Raw genomic sequence first — 18378 nt, forward strand, 5'->3', positions numbered from 1 at the left:
GTGATCTGCCCGTCTCAGCCTCCCAAAGTGCTGGGATTACAGGCGTGAGCCACTGCGCCCGGCCGTAATGGTTTCTTAAAATGTAAAAATATGGAAACAGCTTATATGTCCAACATTAATGGATACTTAAAACAGGATCTATCTAGTCAGTGGAAAATTATGATGGCATTAAAAATTATGTGGTGGAAGCAACCCAGGTGTCCATCGATAGATGAATGGATAAAATGTGGTGTATACACATAGTGGAATATTACTCAGCTTTACAAAGGAAGAAAGTGTGCTGCAACATGGATGAACCTTTAGGGCATTACGCTAAGCAAAATAAGCCAGTCACAAAAAGACAAATAATGTATAATTGCACTTACATGAGATACTTAGTCAAAACCATAGAGACAGAAAGTAGAATGGGCCTAGGTGGGAGGATTACTTGATTGCAGGAGTTCCTGACCAGCCTGGGCAACATAGTGTGACCCTGTCTCTACCAAAAAAAAAAAAAAAAAAAAAAAAACAGAAAAGAAAGAAAAGAAAAATTAGCCAGGCATGGGTGGCATGCCCCTGTGGTCGCAGCTAATCAGGAGGCTGAGGCAGGAGGATCTCTTGAGCCCAGAAGTTCAAGGCTGCAGTAACCTATACTTGTGCCGCTGTACTACAGTCTGGGTGACAGAGCAAGATCCTGTCTCAAAAAAATGTAGAAAGGTGGTTGCCAGAGGCTGGAGGAAGGAGATCATGGAGAATGGTGTTTAATGGGTATACGGTTTCAGTTTTACAAGATGAAAAGAATACTGGAGACACATAGTGGTGATGGTTTCACAGCATGAAGGCATTTAATACCACTGACCTGTACACTTAAAAATGGTTAAGATGGTAAATTTTATGTTATGCATATGTTGCCACAACAAAAAAAAAGAATTATGTATATGAAGAGTTTAAGTGCAATTTTATAATAAAAATTTTTAAAATATGAAATAGTGCATATATATGTATATAAATGATCTGAACAATGCTTACAAAATATGTACTTGGAAAAAAGATGGGCAGGAAATACCCCAGAATGGTATTGTTTTTGTTGTCAGAGAGTTTAATAAGTTGCACTTATAATTTGACTAAATTGTGAAACTTTATTTTCCCCTATGAATAAGCTTAATTTTGGTGTAATTATTTGAAGGGTTAGTTGACCTTGGATTATTTTTGCCATGAATATTTTTATTATAGGTAGTTGTATACATCATTTCTGTAATGCTGCTGTTAATTCTTTGTTACTAATGCATGCATAGTCTGACAGTTTTTCCCCATCCTAAGTAGCTCCATAATTAGGAAAAGAGATGGGGCAGGTACATCAGGAGGGACAGACTAGTAAGTGTGCCTTCATCACAGGAATGACGCATTATGACTTTGCTGACTTGTTTGACTAGCTTTTTGGAAAGCTTTTTGTGCATTTGGGGAACTGGTTATTTTGCTGGTAGTTACGCAGATCTGTTTTTCAGGGAAAAGTAATTGCCGTTTTTGCCATTACTTCTAATGGCAAAATTAGAATTAAAAAAATTAGAATGGCAAAAACCGCAATTACTTTTGCACCAACCTAATAGTTTAAGATAGTAGAAGTGCAATATTGGGCCTAGCTTAGCAGACTCTAAAATTTATAGACGTTGTAAGTTTATGGCATATTATTCTCAGATAAAAGTGTAATGATAGATCTGCCACAAACTGATCTTATGATTTGAGGCAACTTATTTAACATCCCAGAGCCTTGTCTTTACATTATAATGGAAATACGGCTATTGATTTTAAAAGCCATCCCTCACATCATGAAGGTTTAAATAAAAACATTTATGAAATAGAAAACTAAAGCCCTCTTTAGCCTGGCTGCACACAAAATAACTACTGTTAACTATTTAATACAACTTTTAAAAATTACATAAATCAAGGAATGAAACTCTTCTTTGCACACTCCGTACTTCAGCAAACACATGCACGCACGTTCCCCCATCCATGTTTCTCTAACTTTCTTACTGTTTTTAAATAAATACAAAGTCATGCCATATGTTCTGGTGTGCAATTTTCTTTTACTTTTACTTTATATATCAAGAATATTTTTCCACATCATTACCAAATTACATACTTTTTTTTTTCATGGCTGTATAAGATTATGTTGGTACACCATAATTTAGCCATTGCCTTAATTAATGTACATTAAGTACACCTCCAGTTTTTTGTTTACATACTTAAAATATGTAGCGATAACATCCTAGAAAATAGGATTTTCAGGTCATGAATATATACATGTAGTATTTTAAGAAATACTAACAAAATTTGCTTCCAGAGATTTTAGTTTTTACTCCTACCAGCAGTCTATATGAGAACCTGGTTTTCTGTGCCATTATCAGGGCCAGATGTTACCAATCTATTATTTTTTATTCCAATTGCCTTTTTATTTCCTTTGTCCATTGTACTATCTATTAGTATTTTTCTTACTGATTTTAAAAGTACTTTGTATAATGGAAATACTCAAGTATATGCAGTATAATTAACCATTATGTTGCAATTTTGCCATAAATGGAATCATTCTATACATGGTAGTTTTATTTTGACCTCATTTATGGATCTCTCTGTTCCTTTTTAAAAGCTTCAAGGTGTCTGGGTTTGCCATAATTTGTTTAGCCTCTTTTTGGCTTCATTTGGTTGTTTTGATTTCTTTTCGTTATTCTAAATAATACTGCGGTGGACATTTTCATACATATATCTCTATATGTTTATCTTTTTATTTCCTTATGATACATTCCTAGAAGTCTAGGTGAAAGATTGTGTACACTTAAAATGTGATGTGTTCCTAGATTCATTTCTAGGAAAGTTGGACCAGTTCATACTGCCACCAGAAATTTCTGAAATAGGCATTTAAATTTAGGATGTGGAATCTTTGAGCTCTAAGGTCCGCCAGTACTTAAAATCTTGAAACTGGTACCATGTAGTATATTTTTGTACATAGTCAAACCTGTTGGTCTATTCAGAAGGTACAGTAGCAGAATTTGGGGGATACAAATGTTTCTTTCTAAGATTGTAGTCTGTGTATTGAATTGTTTTCATAGCAAAGAAGGTTAACTCACACCTACAATCTATAAGTACTCGTGTGTTAATCTGATTTTAAATTACTGTATATTAATAGCATAAATATGTATCTCTTAGTTATATAAGATGCTCTTAAATAAGAATTTTAATGTATTTATATTCTAAGCAAGCAGAAAGTGTTTTTAGCATATCAGTTCTACTTTATATTCTTTTATGCTTAATACTTTTTCTTCCCCTTTTCTATAGCATAAAGGATGAAGAGGAACAGATGTGTCCTATTTGCTTATTGGGCATGCTTGATGAAGAAAGTCTTACAGTGTGTGAAGACGGCTGCAGGAACAAGCTGCACCACCACTGCATGTCAATTTGTATGTGGCTCTTTTTCTCCCTATGCTTACTCAACACAGTTGCTCTCTGAGCTAACTATGTTATTTAAGAGTGTAACATGGCTTGAGGGGAAATTGGTGAGAGAATAAAAAAAGTATATCTAAGTCCTAAGTCCTATGTGAAAAGTTTTCAACAAATGGGAATGTAGGATCTTTAGGAGATGACCTGTGTGAGCAAAGAAATGCAATAAAGTGTGTGTGACATATGTGATAATGGAAGAAGTGCACAGAATTAGAAACAATTTCAGTCTGGAAGGTATACATGAAGGGAAGGAGGTGGAAGAAGACCTGGGCAGGCATTACAGAAAGGCTAGCATCAAAGTAAGGTTTGGAAGGACTTTACCCAGTAGTCAAACAGGGCAGAATGTTTTGAAAAATAGTAAGCAGAGTACATGTTATCAGAATGAATAAAATAGCATTTGCAAATCAAAATCATTTAACCTGCTGTGTTTACTTGCTTTCAGATATTTAATTAGATTATTTTTGAGGTTCCTTCTATATAAATTCTATAAACTAATTATAAATAGTTATGAAATAAAAATAACGTTAAGCATTTACATTTTTGTAAGATTTTGTATCTGTAATTTTTCAGGGGCAGAAGAGTGTAGAAGAAATAGAGAACCTTTAATATGTCCCCTTTGTAGATCTAAGTGGAGATCTCATGATTTCTACAGGTAATAAGTTTGAAGTAATGATATGTATATGTTTAATTTTTTAAAATTTCTCAAAGTGTGGTTTAAGTCTGTTTATTTTTTTAAAGTAAGTTTTGTTATTTTTCATTTTAGCCACGAGTTGTCAAGTCCTGTGGATTCCCCTTCTTCCCTCAGAGCCACACAGCAGCAAACCGTACAGCAGCAGTCTTTGGCTGCATCACAAAGAAGGAATCAAGAGAGCAATTTTAACCTTACTCATTATGGAACTCAGCAGATCCCTCCTGCTTACAAAGATTTAGCTGAGCCATGGATTCAGGTAAGTAGTTCTTTGTTTTTCATTTCTCAAAGAAATATTTATAGATCAATTAATGTATTTGTCTCCTTCCCTCAGTTGTTTATAATTTAAAAAAACACTTTTACTTGCCTCCATCATGACCTTTATTCCACTGGAAATTTTAATGTTACTTTTGGTATTAATACTGTACTGCTTATTGTACAGCTTCAACTTCAAAACTTCTTGTGGTTTCACGTCACATATCTAGAAACATCTCTTCCTGAACTAACAGACATACAGGGTTATTCAAGGATAGAAGGATAGAAACCAGAACCCTTCAATGCTAACTTTTCTCAGTGTTTAATCCCCATGCCTGCCAAGAACTTTTATCATGTTTCTTATTTGCTGCCATTTAAAATTAATTTCTCCTTTCATATCCTAATGGCATACAATGGGTGCTTAATAATGGCAGAGGAGATGAATAAGAAACAAATATGTGATGGTTACCTTGAGTTCATCATTTTTATTTGTAAGAACAGTTTCCCATCCCTTTAACATCTCTTCTGATTGAATGTTTTTTCATCCTTGGTAAGTAGGGCTTTTTTGTCGGTTGGTTTGTAATGATTTTCTTGGTTGTTGAATGCTCAGTCTATTATTTTTTAAATGTAGGATCTAAAACCAGACGGGTCTCCAGTAGACAATAATAAAGTAAAATAATTATTTTCAATAATCTGTTAAATTCTGTTGAATTAAATTTGTGAACAGATGCATTAACACATTGAGCTTATATATCATTAGGATTTCTTTCATTTTTCTTTTGTGACCATTACAGTCCTGCAGCTTTGGAATTCTCTTAGCATATTAGCAACCCATTTATGAATCTAATAAAATCTGCAAAAATATTAAACACATATTCTTGTACCTAGTTCATTAACGAAATTTAATGAACTATTAATGAACATAGGCCCTCACCTGCCCTTTCATGACCCATCAAAGAACTCTCAAGTTGATTCTGAGCTGTTAGATTTCATTCTTTCAAGCATATGGTCTAGTTTGTTTTGCCTAAGCTTTAGGTCAGACTAGGCTCTACATTCCTAGCTTTTTATTAAGCATGTTAGGTAAGACAGTTAAAACATAGGTAGTGGTACACTACTTAACAGTACCAGAAGCTCACTATATTCTAGTTGGCTCATTCTCCCATAATATCCCTTTATAGCAAAACACATGTAAATAAGTATGTTATGATCTGTTTTTCCAAAAATTGTGTTTATTCATCTTTAATATTTAGACATTTTTCACATAATGAATTATCTTAGGTATTAAGCTTACTTTTAGCTAATTGGCCCATAATGTCAAGACCATTCACCCTTTCCTCACTGTAGGGACTCTGGCTTTTGGGGCATGGTATTGACGACGGTAACAGCATATACTATAATTCTTCGTCTATAATTATCCTTTGCTTACTCGAACACAAGCATTTTTTCTTCAGTTGTTTGATTTGTCCATTCCATTCGTTTTACAGTCCTACCTGTTTTGTCTAGTTTTTTAAACCTTTTTGTGCAGACAAAAACCAATTAAATGCATTTTGCTTATTGCTCTTGTCTGTAAGAGAAATACTCCATATATCCTGAAACCTTCTCCTGGTGCCTTTTTTGATTTGTGTTTTGTTTGTTTGTTTTCTTAGTCTTGCTCCAGTTTTTCTCTTTAAACTACCTTAATATGAATACAGAGTTGAGGTTTTCACAGTTTTTTGGCGTTTTGGTAAGCATGTGGGACAATAGAGGCATAGAATGTATGTATAGCCATCTAGTGACTTAATGGAGCTTATTATTAATTTTACCTGAGCTAATAAATATTAATGACTTTGGATAATTACCAGTTAAACTTGAATATAAAATTCTTCCTTATGATGCTTAAGTGGCTGGATATATTTGAAGTTGTGAAGGATGGTAAAGATTTAAGAAATGTCCAGTTTTTATGTAGTAATCAAAACTGATGCTAAACTCAAAATACTCTGGGTCCATAAGCTTTTCTTTACCTTGAATTCATTGTGTGTGTTTGATACAGGTGTTTGGAATGGAACTCGTTGGCTGCTTATTTTCTAGAAACTGGAATGTGAGAGAGATGGCCCTCAGGCGTCTTTCCCATGATGTCAGTGGGGCCCTGCTGTTGGCAAATGGGGAGAGCACTGGAAATTCTGGGGGCAGCAGTGGAAGCAGCCCGAGTGGGGGAGCCACCAGTGGGTCTTCCCAGACCAGTATCTCAGGAGATGTGGTGGAGGCATGCTGCAACGTTCTGTCAATGGTCTGTGCTGACCCTGTCTACAAAGTGTACGTTGCTGCTTTAGTAAGTAGCTTTATTCCATAATCATATCATTGTGGGTTTGGGGTTTTTTGATGGTTGGTAGATAGTGTTTTTAAGATACAATAAAGCTACTTTACCTAATTTTGGAAAATCCAAATTTTATTTTTATTCCATAATTCCAAGAAATTACAGTTTTTCTTTTATTTTGTTTATTTGAATTTTACTGATTTTTATGATGTCCAGGGTTTCTTATATAACTGTTTTACTTTTTAGTTTCATTGTTTTAAAGGCTTTGCAGGGGTATCCAAGGGAGAGAATATAGTCATGGTTTCTTAGTTTCCGTTTCTGTTTGGGCCAGTAAAGCTCCTTCCTCATCCTCCTTTTCCACTTACCACTAGAGACAGACTAAAAACCACGGCTTCAGGCTGCTAAAGCCTAAAACAAAACAAAACAGAATAACAACAAATAGGGCGAGCTAGGCAAGCTTGGTAATTTTTAAAGATTTTTTTAATGTCTTGCTGTTCATATCTTTACATTTTTCTGAGAAGATACCTTATACATGACAAAATTAAAAATGCTTTTTGGGATGGCAGAGTCATCAACGTTATTCTCATTTTTTAAAAAATTTATCAGATATTAAGGAAGATATGTTTTTAATAAACATTTTGATTGATTTTTAATAAACATTGTCATGTGGAGATTCAAAAGCCTTTTCAAAGAAAAGAGTTCCATGACATAGATCATTGAGTTGCTTTTCCAGTTTAACCTGTTAAAAGTTTGGGTGGATTAGAGTGACAAGGAGGTAATTTAGACTAACTGGACTTTCTCCATTCTGCGTATATGTCTCTTTAGGGCTTCTCAGTCTCAGTACTATTAACATTTGTTAGATAATTATTTGTTGGAGGGTGTGGGGAGGGCCAGGGATGTTGTCCTGTGTGTACTGTGGCAGCATCCCTGGCCTCTACCCATTAGATACCAGGAGCAAACCCACCCCCACCCGATCATGCCCCCAGTTATGACAACCAAGAATGTCTCCAGGCATTGCCAAATGTCTCCAGTGGTCAAAACTGCCCCCAGTTCAGAATCACTACTTTAATTCTTATCTAGTCTGTTTTTAAAATTCATGAGCAGTCTGTAGGCTTCCTCCCTCAGTCTTTTTCTAATGCATCCTCTACCGATTGGGCCTAATGAATCTTCTTCTTGACAGGTAATACAGCATGACAGTTATGAACATAGGTTTGGAGTCACAATTGAGTGATCTCATAATTTATCATTCTAACCACAATGCTTGCATAATGTGCTGGTTAAAGTTGGACTAGCCTAGGCAATCTGAATACATGAACAAGATCATAGAGACAGACCAGGATTCAAATTCTGGTTCTCCCTTTTACTAGCACGGTGGCTTTACGAAGGTTACTTAACCTCTCTTAAATAAACTTCAGTTTTCTCACCCATAAAATAATGAAAATACCTCTTAGATTTGAAATTAGATTATGTAGAAACTTTCAACCATATGCCTGGCACATTGTAAGAACATTTAATATTGTGTAATAGTTATCATTATTTCTTAAACACAACTTGGATTATCCCCCAACTCATTTAGAAACCTTTAGAGGTTTCTGTTTCTTTGACATTCCTAAAACATATTCAGTGGAAGTTTGGCAGGGTTGTGAAAAGTTCCCTGAAGAAAGAATCCTGTATTCAGTTAAGATTGGTGAACACTGGATTACACAAGGATAACTAGGTCTGTTGACTGAAAGGCTTCTAGGATCCTTCAGTAAGCTAATGTATATTGCGAACCTAAAGGATCAAAGGATAGAATGCATTGTTTCCCAGAGTTATTTTGCTACACCCTGTTTTTTCATGTAGCATCTGGAGGGACCAGCATACTATAGAATAAAGACCAATTGGCCCAATATTTTGCCTCTTACTTAGTATTTTCCAACACAAACCTTCAGGCATACTTGACTAAATAAAATCCTCTTTTTGCTAGTTCCTTTTCTGCAAAGCCTTTGCTGTGTTACTCTTTTTATACACACCGTAACTGCCTTACTGTTGTGGTTGTTTCTTCTTAAGTTCAGACTGTTTCCTAACTAGCTTATGAGTTCCTAGAGCACAAAGATTGTATAAAGGATACCAGGCTCCATGGAGGCAGAAATGGCTCCTGCTGTTAAAGCTCACCCTTTCCCTTTCCCTTATCTCCCCTTCCTCTGTCTCTTCCTTTTTTTCCTCTCCCTCCCTCTGCATATATAATTTTTTTTTTTTTTTTTTTTTTTTTTTTTTTTTTTTGCTGAACCATTTGAGAGTTTTTTGCAGGCATCATGACACTTAAATATGTGTCTCTTAAAACCAAATACATAATTCCATTTATTCTTCCATATACAGTCAGCACATTAACATTAATCACAATACTGTTTTGTACTATAAAGTTCATACTCAAATCTCTTCAGTTGCCCAACAGTGCCCTTCATAGCTAAACTGCAGACTTTATTCAGATTTCACCAGTTTTTCTGCTGTTGTCTTTTTTCTGTTCCAGGATCCAATCCAGGATCCCACAGTGCATTTAGTCACCATGTCCCCTTAATGTCTTCTCATCCATGACAGTTCCTCAGCCTTTCCTAGTTTTTAATGACCTTGACAGATACTTTCAAAGTATATTGGCCAGTTATTTTGTAGAATATCCCTCAATTTGGGTTTATCTGATGTTTTCTCATGATTAGATGGAAGTTACATATTTTTCACAAGAATGCCACAGAGGTGACAGGCCTTTCTCAGTGCATCGTATCAGTGGGTACATATGCCCATGGCTTTTATTATTGGTGATGGTGTCAGTTAAGGTAATGTCTACCAAGTTTCCCTGCTGTAAAGTTAATATTCCTAGATATCTTGTGAGAGTTACTTTGAAATTATGCAAATATCCTATTTCACCTCAAAATTTTGTCCACTGATTTTAAAAGCATTTGTGGATCTTGCCTATAGCTGTTACTACTACACCATTAAAAATGGTGCTCTCTTGGGCACAGGGAGGGGAGCATCACACACCGGGGTCTGTCGGGGGTCGGGGGGTAGGGGAGGGATAGCATTACGAGAAATACCTAATGTAGATGGCGGGTTGATGGATGCAGCAAACCACCATGGCATGTGTGTACCTATGTAACACACCTGCACGTTCTGCACATGTACCCCACAACTTAAAGTATAATAAAAAAAATGGTGTTCTAGTGGTGATTTTCTATTTTCCTCATTCCTTCTACATTAATTAATTGGAATTATTCTATAAAGAAGAGCTTCTCCGTTTATGTACCTATTCAATTTTTAATTTATATTGGTGTAGGCTCCTGGGTATTCATTTTGTTCTGTGGGTTGCAACCCAACACTACTATCATTTGTTTTGTTGCTCTAATTATTCCAGCCTTGACCATTGGGAGCTCTTTCAGGTTGGCCCCTGTTCTCATTTTCTTTTTTAAAATAATTTTTTTAACTTTTCATCTTGAAATGAATTCAGACTTTTAAAAATTGCAGAGAAAAGAGTTCAGAAAATTCCTTCCTGTCCCTCTCATTTATTTTGTTAGTTAGTTGTATCATTACAGAAGCATGGAATTCTTATTTTATTCTATGGGTTATAATCCATTCCTATCTTTACTTATTTTGTTGCTCAAATTGTCTCAAATTAGGCCATTATCTCTGATGCTTTTTAAGTGTACATAAACTGACCTTCAGATTTTTTTCCTTAGAAAACACTGAGAGCCATGCTGGTATATACTCCTTGCCACAGTTTAGCGGAAAGAATCAAACTTCAGAGACTTCTCCAGCCAGTTGTAGACACCATCCTAGTCAAATGTGCAGATGCCAATAGGTAAGGCTTTATTGATGAACCATTTCAAACCCTCTTGTCTTAAAAGTGCCTCGCAGCAAGCCTCACACCTAGTGTGAATATCTGATACATTTTATTAAATGAGTCTTTGAACATTGTCTTTTAATGTGAGATTTAAAATGAAAATGCAGCACTTAAAGGTCTTAAGGACTGGCGGAAAGAACTACTGGCAAGTAAAAGCCAGGCAAATAAACTGCATGGATCTCCACATTATTGTATTGTGATTTACTCTCTTTAATAACATTCATAATCTGAAGTCCAGTCGATAAGAACAGTAGTTGACACTTATATCTATAAGTTATAATCTCATTTTAGAGTATGGGTTACACAGGATAGGAACCAGTAAAATCATTACACCTGCATATGCCTTATTATCAGGATAAAAAATTAACAAATCCATCTCATTTTCAGTGTAATGGAATTTTACTCTACTTATGACAGTTTTGTCAAAAAATTTTTAGATTTTATGTATTCCTGCAATATCCTTAAAAATTGACAGGGAACAAGAATAACCCTAACTGGAAAGAAAAATATGAAGTAGAGAATTGAGGTACAGTGACAATAAAGATGAGTACAAGCCATGCTTTTTTCAGACCAGTGGTTCTCTTTTATTTTCCCCTTCCATAAAATAGGAGGAAAAGATCAATTTTCATTTAATAATCATAGCTACTGTGAACAGTTATTTGGTAGTTCCTATTTCTGTCCCAGCAGATCTTGGTTAGCAAGAGTTGAATCTCCCTTCTGTTGCCTCTTCCATTTCACCCATTTAGAGCTCTCCCAGTACAACCTTTCTCTTCCTCTGCAAGTCATAATGACTTAGTTTGCACTGGGTCTCAAAAATTAGGTACCTACCTTTAATGAATTTCTCATCTCATGAAGTCTGTCTTTTGCCTCTGTTGTTTTCTCTGTAGATTGAAAATACTGGATGTTTTCTTGTTGCTTAGAGAAAACATTGTGTATCTGTAAAATATTGCAAATTAACAAGTAATTTGCAAAATGCATAGGAAAAATGTCATTTTTAAATATTAGAATAGGTATATTTCTGAGAATTCAGTGTTCTCATGGTATTTGTTGTGCTGTTCACTTTTTGAAACTCTAAACTTAGGTTGTTTACCTGGTCACCTGAATGACTGAACATAAGAAATACTGTAGAGAGATTTTATAATATTCAGACCTCATTTTGGCTATGTAAGGAAATCGAGGGTTTTTGGATAGGAAGGTTTTGTTTTTAATTCAAGAGCTTCTTAGTGAAAATTCAGAAATCAAAATATCAAGGTCCTTGTTTTTTCTTTTAACAAAATATAAGACTTTTATCGGATTTGGTATTTAAATCAGTACTTGCTAAGAGCCATTGTTGAAGATTCTGTGCTTAACATAGAGGATATGTTAAATTTATGAAATTAGACCTAATAAATGAATATTACTATTTATGGTGACATTGTCAATGTGATTTTAGTGGTGGAAAAGTATATACTCCTGAAAACATTATTTCTCCACTTTTTCACAAGGCATTGCATTATTCCTCTAATATTGTATAGTATTTTAGCCAAGATCCAGGATTGATGTTGCTTTTCCTTTGCTTTTAGCCGCACAAGTCAGCTGTCCATATCAACACTGTTGGAACTATGCAAAGGCCAAGCAGGAGAGTTGGCAGTTGGCAGAGAAATACTAAAAGCTGGTAATAACTTTTCACTTACAATGAATATAGCATATTTTATCATGTTCCTGAGCAGCCTTGTCTAATCTCATAATCTCTCATGAAGCAGTTTACAGGATTTTGAAGTTAATTTTATAAATTGATTCACTGTGTTACAGTTAGAAATGTGAATTACTCTGAGAGAGAAATTCTTTAAAATAGTTCAGAATATTTTTGTTGGCCTTACACCATTTAATCATGTCTTGTTTTAGGTTTTAATATCACCATTTTTTAATCATTTATTTTTACTTTCCTTTTTGTAGGATCCATTGGTATTGGTGGTGTTGATTATGTCTTAAATTGTATTCTTGGAAACCAAACTGAATCAAACAATTGGCAAGAACTTCTTGGCCGCCTTTGTCTTATAGATAGACTGTTGTTGGAATTTCCTGCTGAATTTTATCCTCATATTGTCAGTACTGATGTTTCACAAGCTGAGCCTGTTGAAATCAGGTAATTTTTCTTCTGAAAACGTATTACTTGTATCTTCCTACCCTCCCTACACCCTCCTCAGGAATGACACATTTTAGATTTTTGAAAGACTCAGAAAATACAGAGCATGAATAGGTTGCTGATACCTTAATATTTGATTCACATATGAAAACCCAAAGTCTGGGCTGTTTAATTAAAAATTTATAGATACTTTATGCTGAAATGGTTTTTGAAGTATACATGCTGTGAATTACTACCATTTTTTAAGTTTCCATGTATTTTTCAGTAATCGGAACTTATATGGTAATGAATGTTTTTTTCTTTCAGGTATAAGAAGCTGCTGTCCCTCTTAACCTTTGCTTTGCAGTCCATTGATAATCCCCACTCAATGGTTGGCAAACTTTCCAGAAGGATCTACTTGAGTTCTGCAAGAATGGTTACTACAGTACCCCATGTGTTTTCAAAACTGTTAGAAATGCTGAGTGTTTCCAGTTCCACTCACTTCACCAGGATGCGTCGCCGTTTGATGGCTATTGCAGATGAGGTGGAAATTGCTGAAGCCATCCAGTTGGGCGTAGAAGACACTTTGGATGGTCAACAGGACAGCTTCTTGCAGACATCTGTTCCCAACAACTGTCCGGAAACCACAGAGAACAGTTCCCCTGAGTGCACAATCCATTTAGAGAAAACTGGAAAAGGATTATGTGCTACAAAATTGAGTGCCAGTTCAGAGGACATTTCTGAGAGACTGGCCAGCATTTCAGTAGGACCTTCTAGTTCAACAACAACAACAGAGCAACCAAAGCCAATGGTTCAAACAAAAGGCAGACCCCACAGTCAGTGTTTGAACTCCTCTCCTTTATCTCATCATTCCCAATTAATGTTTCCAGCCTTGTCAACCCCTTCTTCTTCGGCCCCATCTGTACCAGCTGGCACTGCAACAGATGTCTCTAAGCACAGACTTCAGGGATTCGTTCCCTGCAGAATACCTTCTGCATCTCCTCAAACACAGCGCAAGTTTTCTCTACAATTCCACAGAAACTGTCCTGAAAACAAAGACTCAGATAAACTTTCCCCAGTCTTTACTCAGTCAAGACCCTTGCCCTCCAGTAACATACACAGGCCAAAGCCATCTCGACCTACCCCAGGTAATACAAGTAAACAGGGAGAGCCCTCAAAAAATAGCATGACACTTGATCTGAACAGTAGTTCCAAATGTGATGACAGCTTTGGCTGTAGCAGCAATAGTAGTAATGCAGTTATACCCAGTGACGAGACAGTGTTCACCCCAGTAGAGGAGAAATGCAGATTAGATGTCAATACAGAGCTCAACTCCAGTATTGAGGACCTTCTTGAAGCATCTATGCCTTCAAGTGATACAACAGTAACTTTTAAGTCAGAAGTTGCTGTTCTGTCTCCTGAAAAGGCTGAAAATGATGATACTTACAAAGATGATGTGAATCATAATCAAAAGTGCAAAGAAAAGATGGAAGCTGAAGAGGAAGAAGCTTTAGCAATTGCCATGGCAATGTCAGCATCTCAGGATGCCCTCCCCATAGTTCCTCAGCTGCAGGTTGAAAATGGAGAAGATATCATCATTATTCAACAGGATGTAAGTATAGATTCTTTAAGAGGTTAGAAAACTTCCCTGGGGCTGGGCACAGTGACTCATACCTGTGATTCCAGCACTTTGGGAGGCTGAGGCCAAAGGATTGCTTGATCACAGGAGTTCGAAACTAGCTTGGTCAACAAAGCAAGACCCTGTCTCTACAAAATATTTTAAAAATTAGCCAGGCATGATGGTGCACACCTGGGGTCCCAGCTACTCAGGAGGCTGAGGTGGGGAGGGTCACTTGAACCTGGGAGTTTGAGGCTACAGTGAGCTGTGATTACACCATTGCACTCTAGCCTGAATGACAGAGCAAGACACTGTCTCACAGAGAGCTTCCTTGGACCATACTAAAATAAACCTAATTCAGCAATAATTCTTGCCTATGGGCATTTCTGGTTAATTGTATAACGGTGATCACTTTTGCATTTGCTGTCGGTCACAAATACCTTCCATTCAGAGGTCACATTTATAGGTGGTTTGGGAAGCCAGACTGAATAAGAATAATATCTTGCAGACTAATTTCACAAAATCTTACTCCTTTAACAGTAAAAAGATTGCTTTCGTTTAATATGTAGACACCAGAGACTCTACCAGGACATACCAAAGCAAAACAGCCGTATAGAGAAGACACTGAATGGCTGAAAGGTCAACAGATAGGCCTTGGAGCATTTTCTTCTTGTTACCAGGCTCAAGATGTGGGAACTGGAACTTTAATGGCTGTTAAACAGGTAAATATCCAGTGAGCATATAAATGAAGTGATTCAAATCACAAAATGAAGCATGTTCAGTAAAAAGAATAAAGGATATGTCCACGTGTGTGTACTTTAGTTCTTTAAACTTTGAGAAACTTACGTTTCAAAGTAGATGTTTCTAAAGCACCAGAAACATCATGAATTCTGTTATTATTAAAAGTTGAGGCCGTGCGTGGTGGCTCACACCTGTGATCCCAGCACTTTGGGAGACCAAGGTGGTTGGGTCATTTGAGGTCAGGAGTTCAAGACCAGCCTGGCCAGCATGGTGAAACCCTGCCTCTACTAAAAATACAAAAATTGGCAGGGTATGGTGGTAGGCATCTGTAGTCCCAGCTACTCAGGAGGCTGAGACAGAAGAATTGCTTGAACTCAGGAGGTAGAGGTTGCAGTGAGCTGAGATCGCACCACTGTACTCCAGCCTGAGCGACAGCAAGACTGTCTCAAAAAAAATAAAAGTTGAAGTATGATTATTGTAAGACTACAATATCAAGATGGGCCTTACAAAGGTTTTTTGGTTTTGCTTTTTGTAGGTAGTAGAGGTATGGTTTTCAGGTACTTCTTTCAACAGTGTACTGGTGCAGTGCCATCTTGGGGTTTCAGTGGTTTACTTTTTATAATGAGCATACTTAATCAGGATAGGAAAATTATTAAACTTTCATTTTTAAATCATGTTGATTCTTCTCCCATATTTGGGCTTTTCTCATCTTTACTCTGAGACTATTGGAATATTGACTATATCCCAATATTTTTGTCATTTTTCTGATGTTTACTGCTGCTTAAGCTAGATTCTTATTGTTTAAAGGAGTTTGACTTGGGTTTTTTTAAAGTACATTGCATCCATGAGCATAAATGCCATCTGTTGCTAATAAAATGCTAGTTTGCATTTGTTCATTTTAGATCAGATTGCTAGTGAAAATATGCAAAACTTTGTGAACGTGTTTATTTGAAACAGGTGACTTATGTCAGAAACACATCTTCTGAGCAAGAAGAAGTAGTAGAAGCATTAAGAGAAGAGATAAGAATGATGAGCCATCTGAATCATCCAAACATCATTAGGATGTTGGGAGCCACGTGTGAGAAGAGCAATTATAATCTCTTCATTGAATGGATGGCAGGTATGTTAATGTTTTAAATTACAAAATAGTACATGGATTTAACTTTCTGCAATTAAATTTAGGAAAAACCGGTTTAATTAAAATTTATTTTTATCAAATAGTTTGGGTTTCTAAAAACAAATCACCCCAATATATTAGTATGAACCACAAATACTGCGTTTTGTATTTCATTTAATATAAATGAAATATTGACTACCTCTACCTTTTAAATTTTTCCAGCGTGTTTTTAAATGATTGTATAGCATTGTTTTTAATACCTGATATGTATAAGATATGTATATTTCCAGGTAGCCATGATAAATTGGACAGATGAGGAAATGTTTTAACATAACAATATAAAAACAAAATTAACATATAACTTGAAAACTTATTACAGGTAAACTAGCACTGAAGCATAAAGTTGAACCTTGTCATCTGCTGAAATAAATGAAGACTGAGTTTTATTTTGTATTATACAATGTATACAATAAAATTAATGACCTGATGTGATGAACAGATTGTTTGGTTTAACTTCTTAGATTTGTGTGTGTATTTAAGAGTGCATTTCTCTTTACCAGTCAGTTCTTAAGTACGTTATCTGTTGTTGGTCTTAATAAAGATTTACACTACAGTAGATAGGTTGACTACTATAAACACTTTTAAAAGCGGCTAAATTTGAGACATGTTCCAGGTCAGAGCTAGTAAATGGTAGGATATGAAGCCTAACTCTGGGTTTTCTGTTCCTCCTCTCATTCTTTCCACCTTTTACTACATAATATGTTAACATTGTTTACTTTAGTCATTAATAAAGTTGTTTTGTGTATTTTGAGAAGACAGAGAAGTGAATTGTACATTTCAGAAATAGTTTAATCCAAAATTGTTAACTTTTACAGCTTTCTGAAATCTTGACTCTCCAATAAATTGGTTCCCTGTGGGTTCCATGAAAATGTCTCCTAATTAGGTTTTTGAGATGATACAGGAATATGTTAGTTTTGAAATGTTTTTCTTCTATTTCAGATGTGAATGTGAGTTCATGCAGTGAAAACTTTAGAAACCAAAGTGTAATAAATACTTTTAATTCTGTCATAAGTTTATGATAATTATTTCTATTGTCTTATAGGGGGATCGGTGGCTCATTTGCTGAGTAAATATGGAGCCTTCAAAGAATCAGTAGTTATTAACTACACTGAACAGTTACTTCGTGGCCTTTCGTATCTCCATGAAAACCAAATCATTCACAGAGATGTCAAAGGTGGGAATTCTTTTAATTATTATCTAGTGACAATAAAAAAATTAATTTTAAAATTTGGGGCCAGGCGCAGTGGCTCACACCTGTAATCCCAGTACTTTGGGAGGTGAAGGCAGATGGATCACTTGAGGTCAGGAGTTCGAGACCAGCCTGGCCAACATGGTGAAACCCCATCTGTACTAAAAATACAAAAATTAACAGGGTAAGGTGGCGCATGCCTGTAATCCTGCCTATCTGGGAGGCTGAGACAGGAGAATCGCTTGAACCCGGAAGGCAGAGGTTGAAGTGAGCCGAGATCACACCACTGCACTCTAGCCTAGGTGGCAGAGCGAGACTCTGTCTCAAAGAAGAAAAAAAAAATGGACCTTTCTTGATAGTTTCTAACTATGGGATTTTTTTCTCTGAGTAATTCAGAATATTAGAACTGAAATGAGTCTTAGGGGTCATTTAATCTGCCTTCCTCGTTTAATAGAAAAGTACATTGAATACAAGAGAGGCTGTGCCTTTTCTACAGTTTTATTGCTAGTTAATGACAGAAAGTATACAATACAGGTCTCCAGATTCCCTGTCTTGGCCTCATGATACACTGACTCCCAGAAAGTTCCTTTTCCTGGTTTTATTTAGAATAATTGGGATATTGGGATATCATCAACTTCTTTTAAGAAAAATTCCTTCAAATCCTTTGTAGTTCCCATTCTTTTTCTTATCCTTTTCTTTTTTTTGGAGACAGGTTCTCTGTCACTCAGGCTGGAGTGTAGTGTTGCAAACTTGGCACACTAACTTTTCATTTCCTGGGCTCAAGTAATCCTCCCACCTCAGCCTCCCAAGTAGCTAGGACAACAGGTGTGCACCACCATGCCTGGCTAATTTTTTATATTTTTTGTAGAGATGGGGTTTTGCCATGTTGCCCCCAGGCTGGTCTTGAACTCCTGGGCTCAAGCGATCCGCTTGCCTCAGCCTCCCACAGTGCTGAGATTACAGGCGTGAGC

At 36.1% G+C, this 18378-nt stretch overlaps 1 protein-coding gene across 1 annotated transcript in view; it reads left to right on the top strand.

Annotated features, from left to right (window-relative positions):
- MAP3K1 (mitogen-activated protein kinase kinase kinase 1) overlaps nucleotides 1-18378 on the top strand; it is an 80960-nt gene that overhangs the window by 53557 nt on the left and 9025 nt on the right. The window contains exons 7-17 of the mRNA XM_030798282.1: nucleotides 3310-3431; nucleotides 4042-4123; nucleotides 4235-4418; nucleotides 6444-6722; nucleotides 10415-10536; nucleotides 12141-12232; nucleotides 12514-12703; nucleotides 13010-14294; nucleotides 14870-15022; nucleotides 15999-16161; nucleotides 17261-17392. Of these exons, the coding sequence (XP_030654142.1) occupies nucleotides 3310-3431; nucleotides 4042-4123; nucleotides 4235-4418; nucleotides 6444-6722; nucleotides 10415-10536; nucleotides 12141-12232; nucleotides 12514-12703; nucleotides 13010-14294; nucleotides 14870-15022; nucleotides 15999-16161; nucleotides 17261-17392 (2804 nt within the window). The remainder of the gene's footprint in view (nucleotides 1-3309; nucleotides 3432-4041; nucleotides 4124-4234; nucleotides 4419-6443; nucleotides 6723-10414; nucleotides 10537-12140; nucleotides 12233-12513; nucleotides 12704-13009; nucleotides 14295-14869; nucleotides 15023-15998; nucleotides 16162-17260; nucleotides 17393-18378) is intronic.

The sequence above is a fragment of the Nomascus leucogenys genome, chromosome 18, assembly GCF_006542625.1.
Source record: "Nomascus leucogenys isolate Asia chromosome 18, Asia_NLE_v1, whole genome shotgun sequence".
Classification (NCBI taxonomy): Eukaryota; Metazoa; Chordata; class Mammalia; order Primates; family Hylobatidae; genus Nomascus; species Nomascus leucogenys.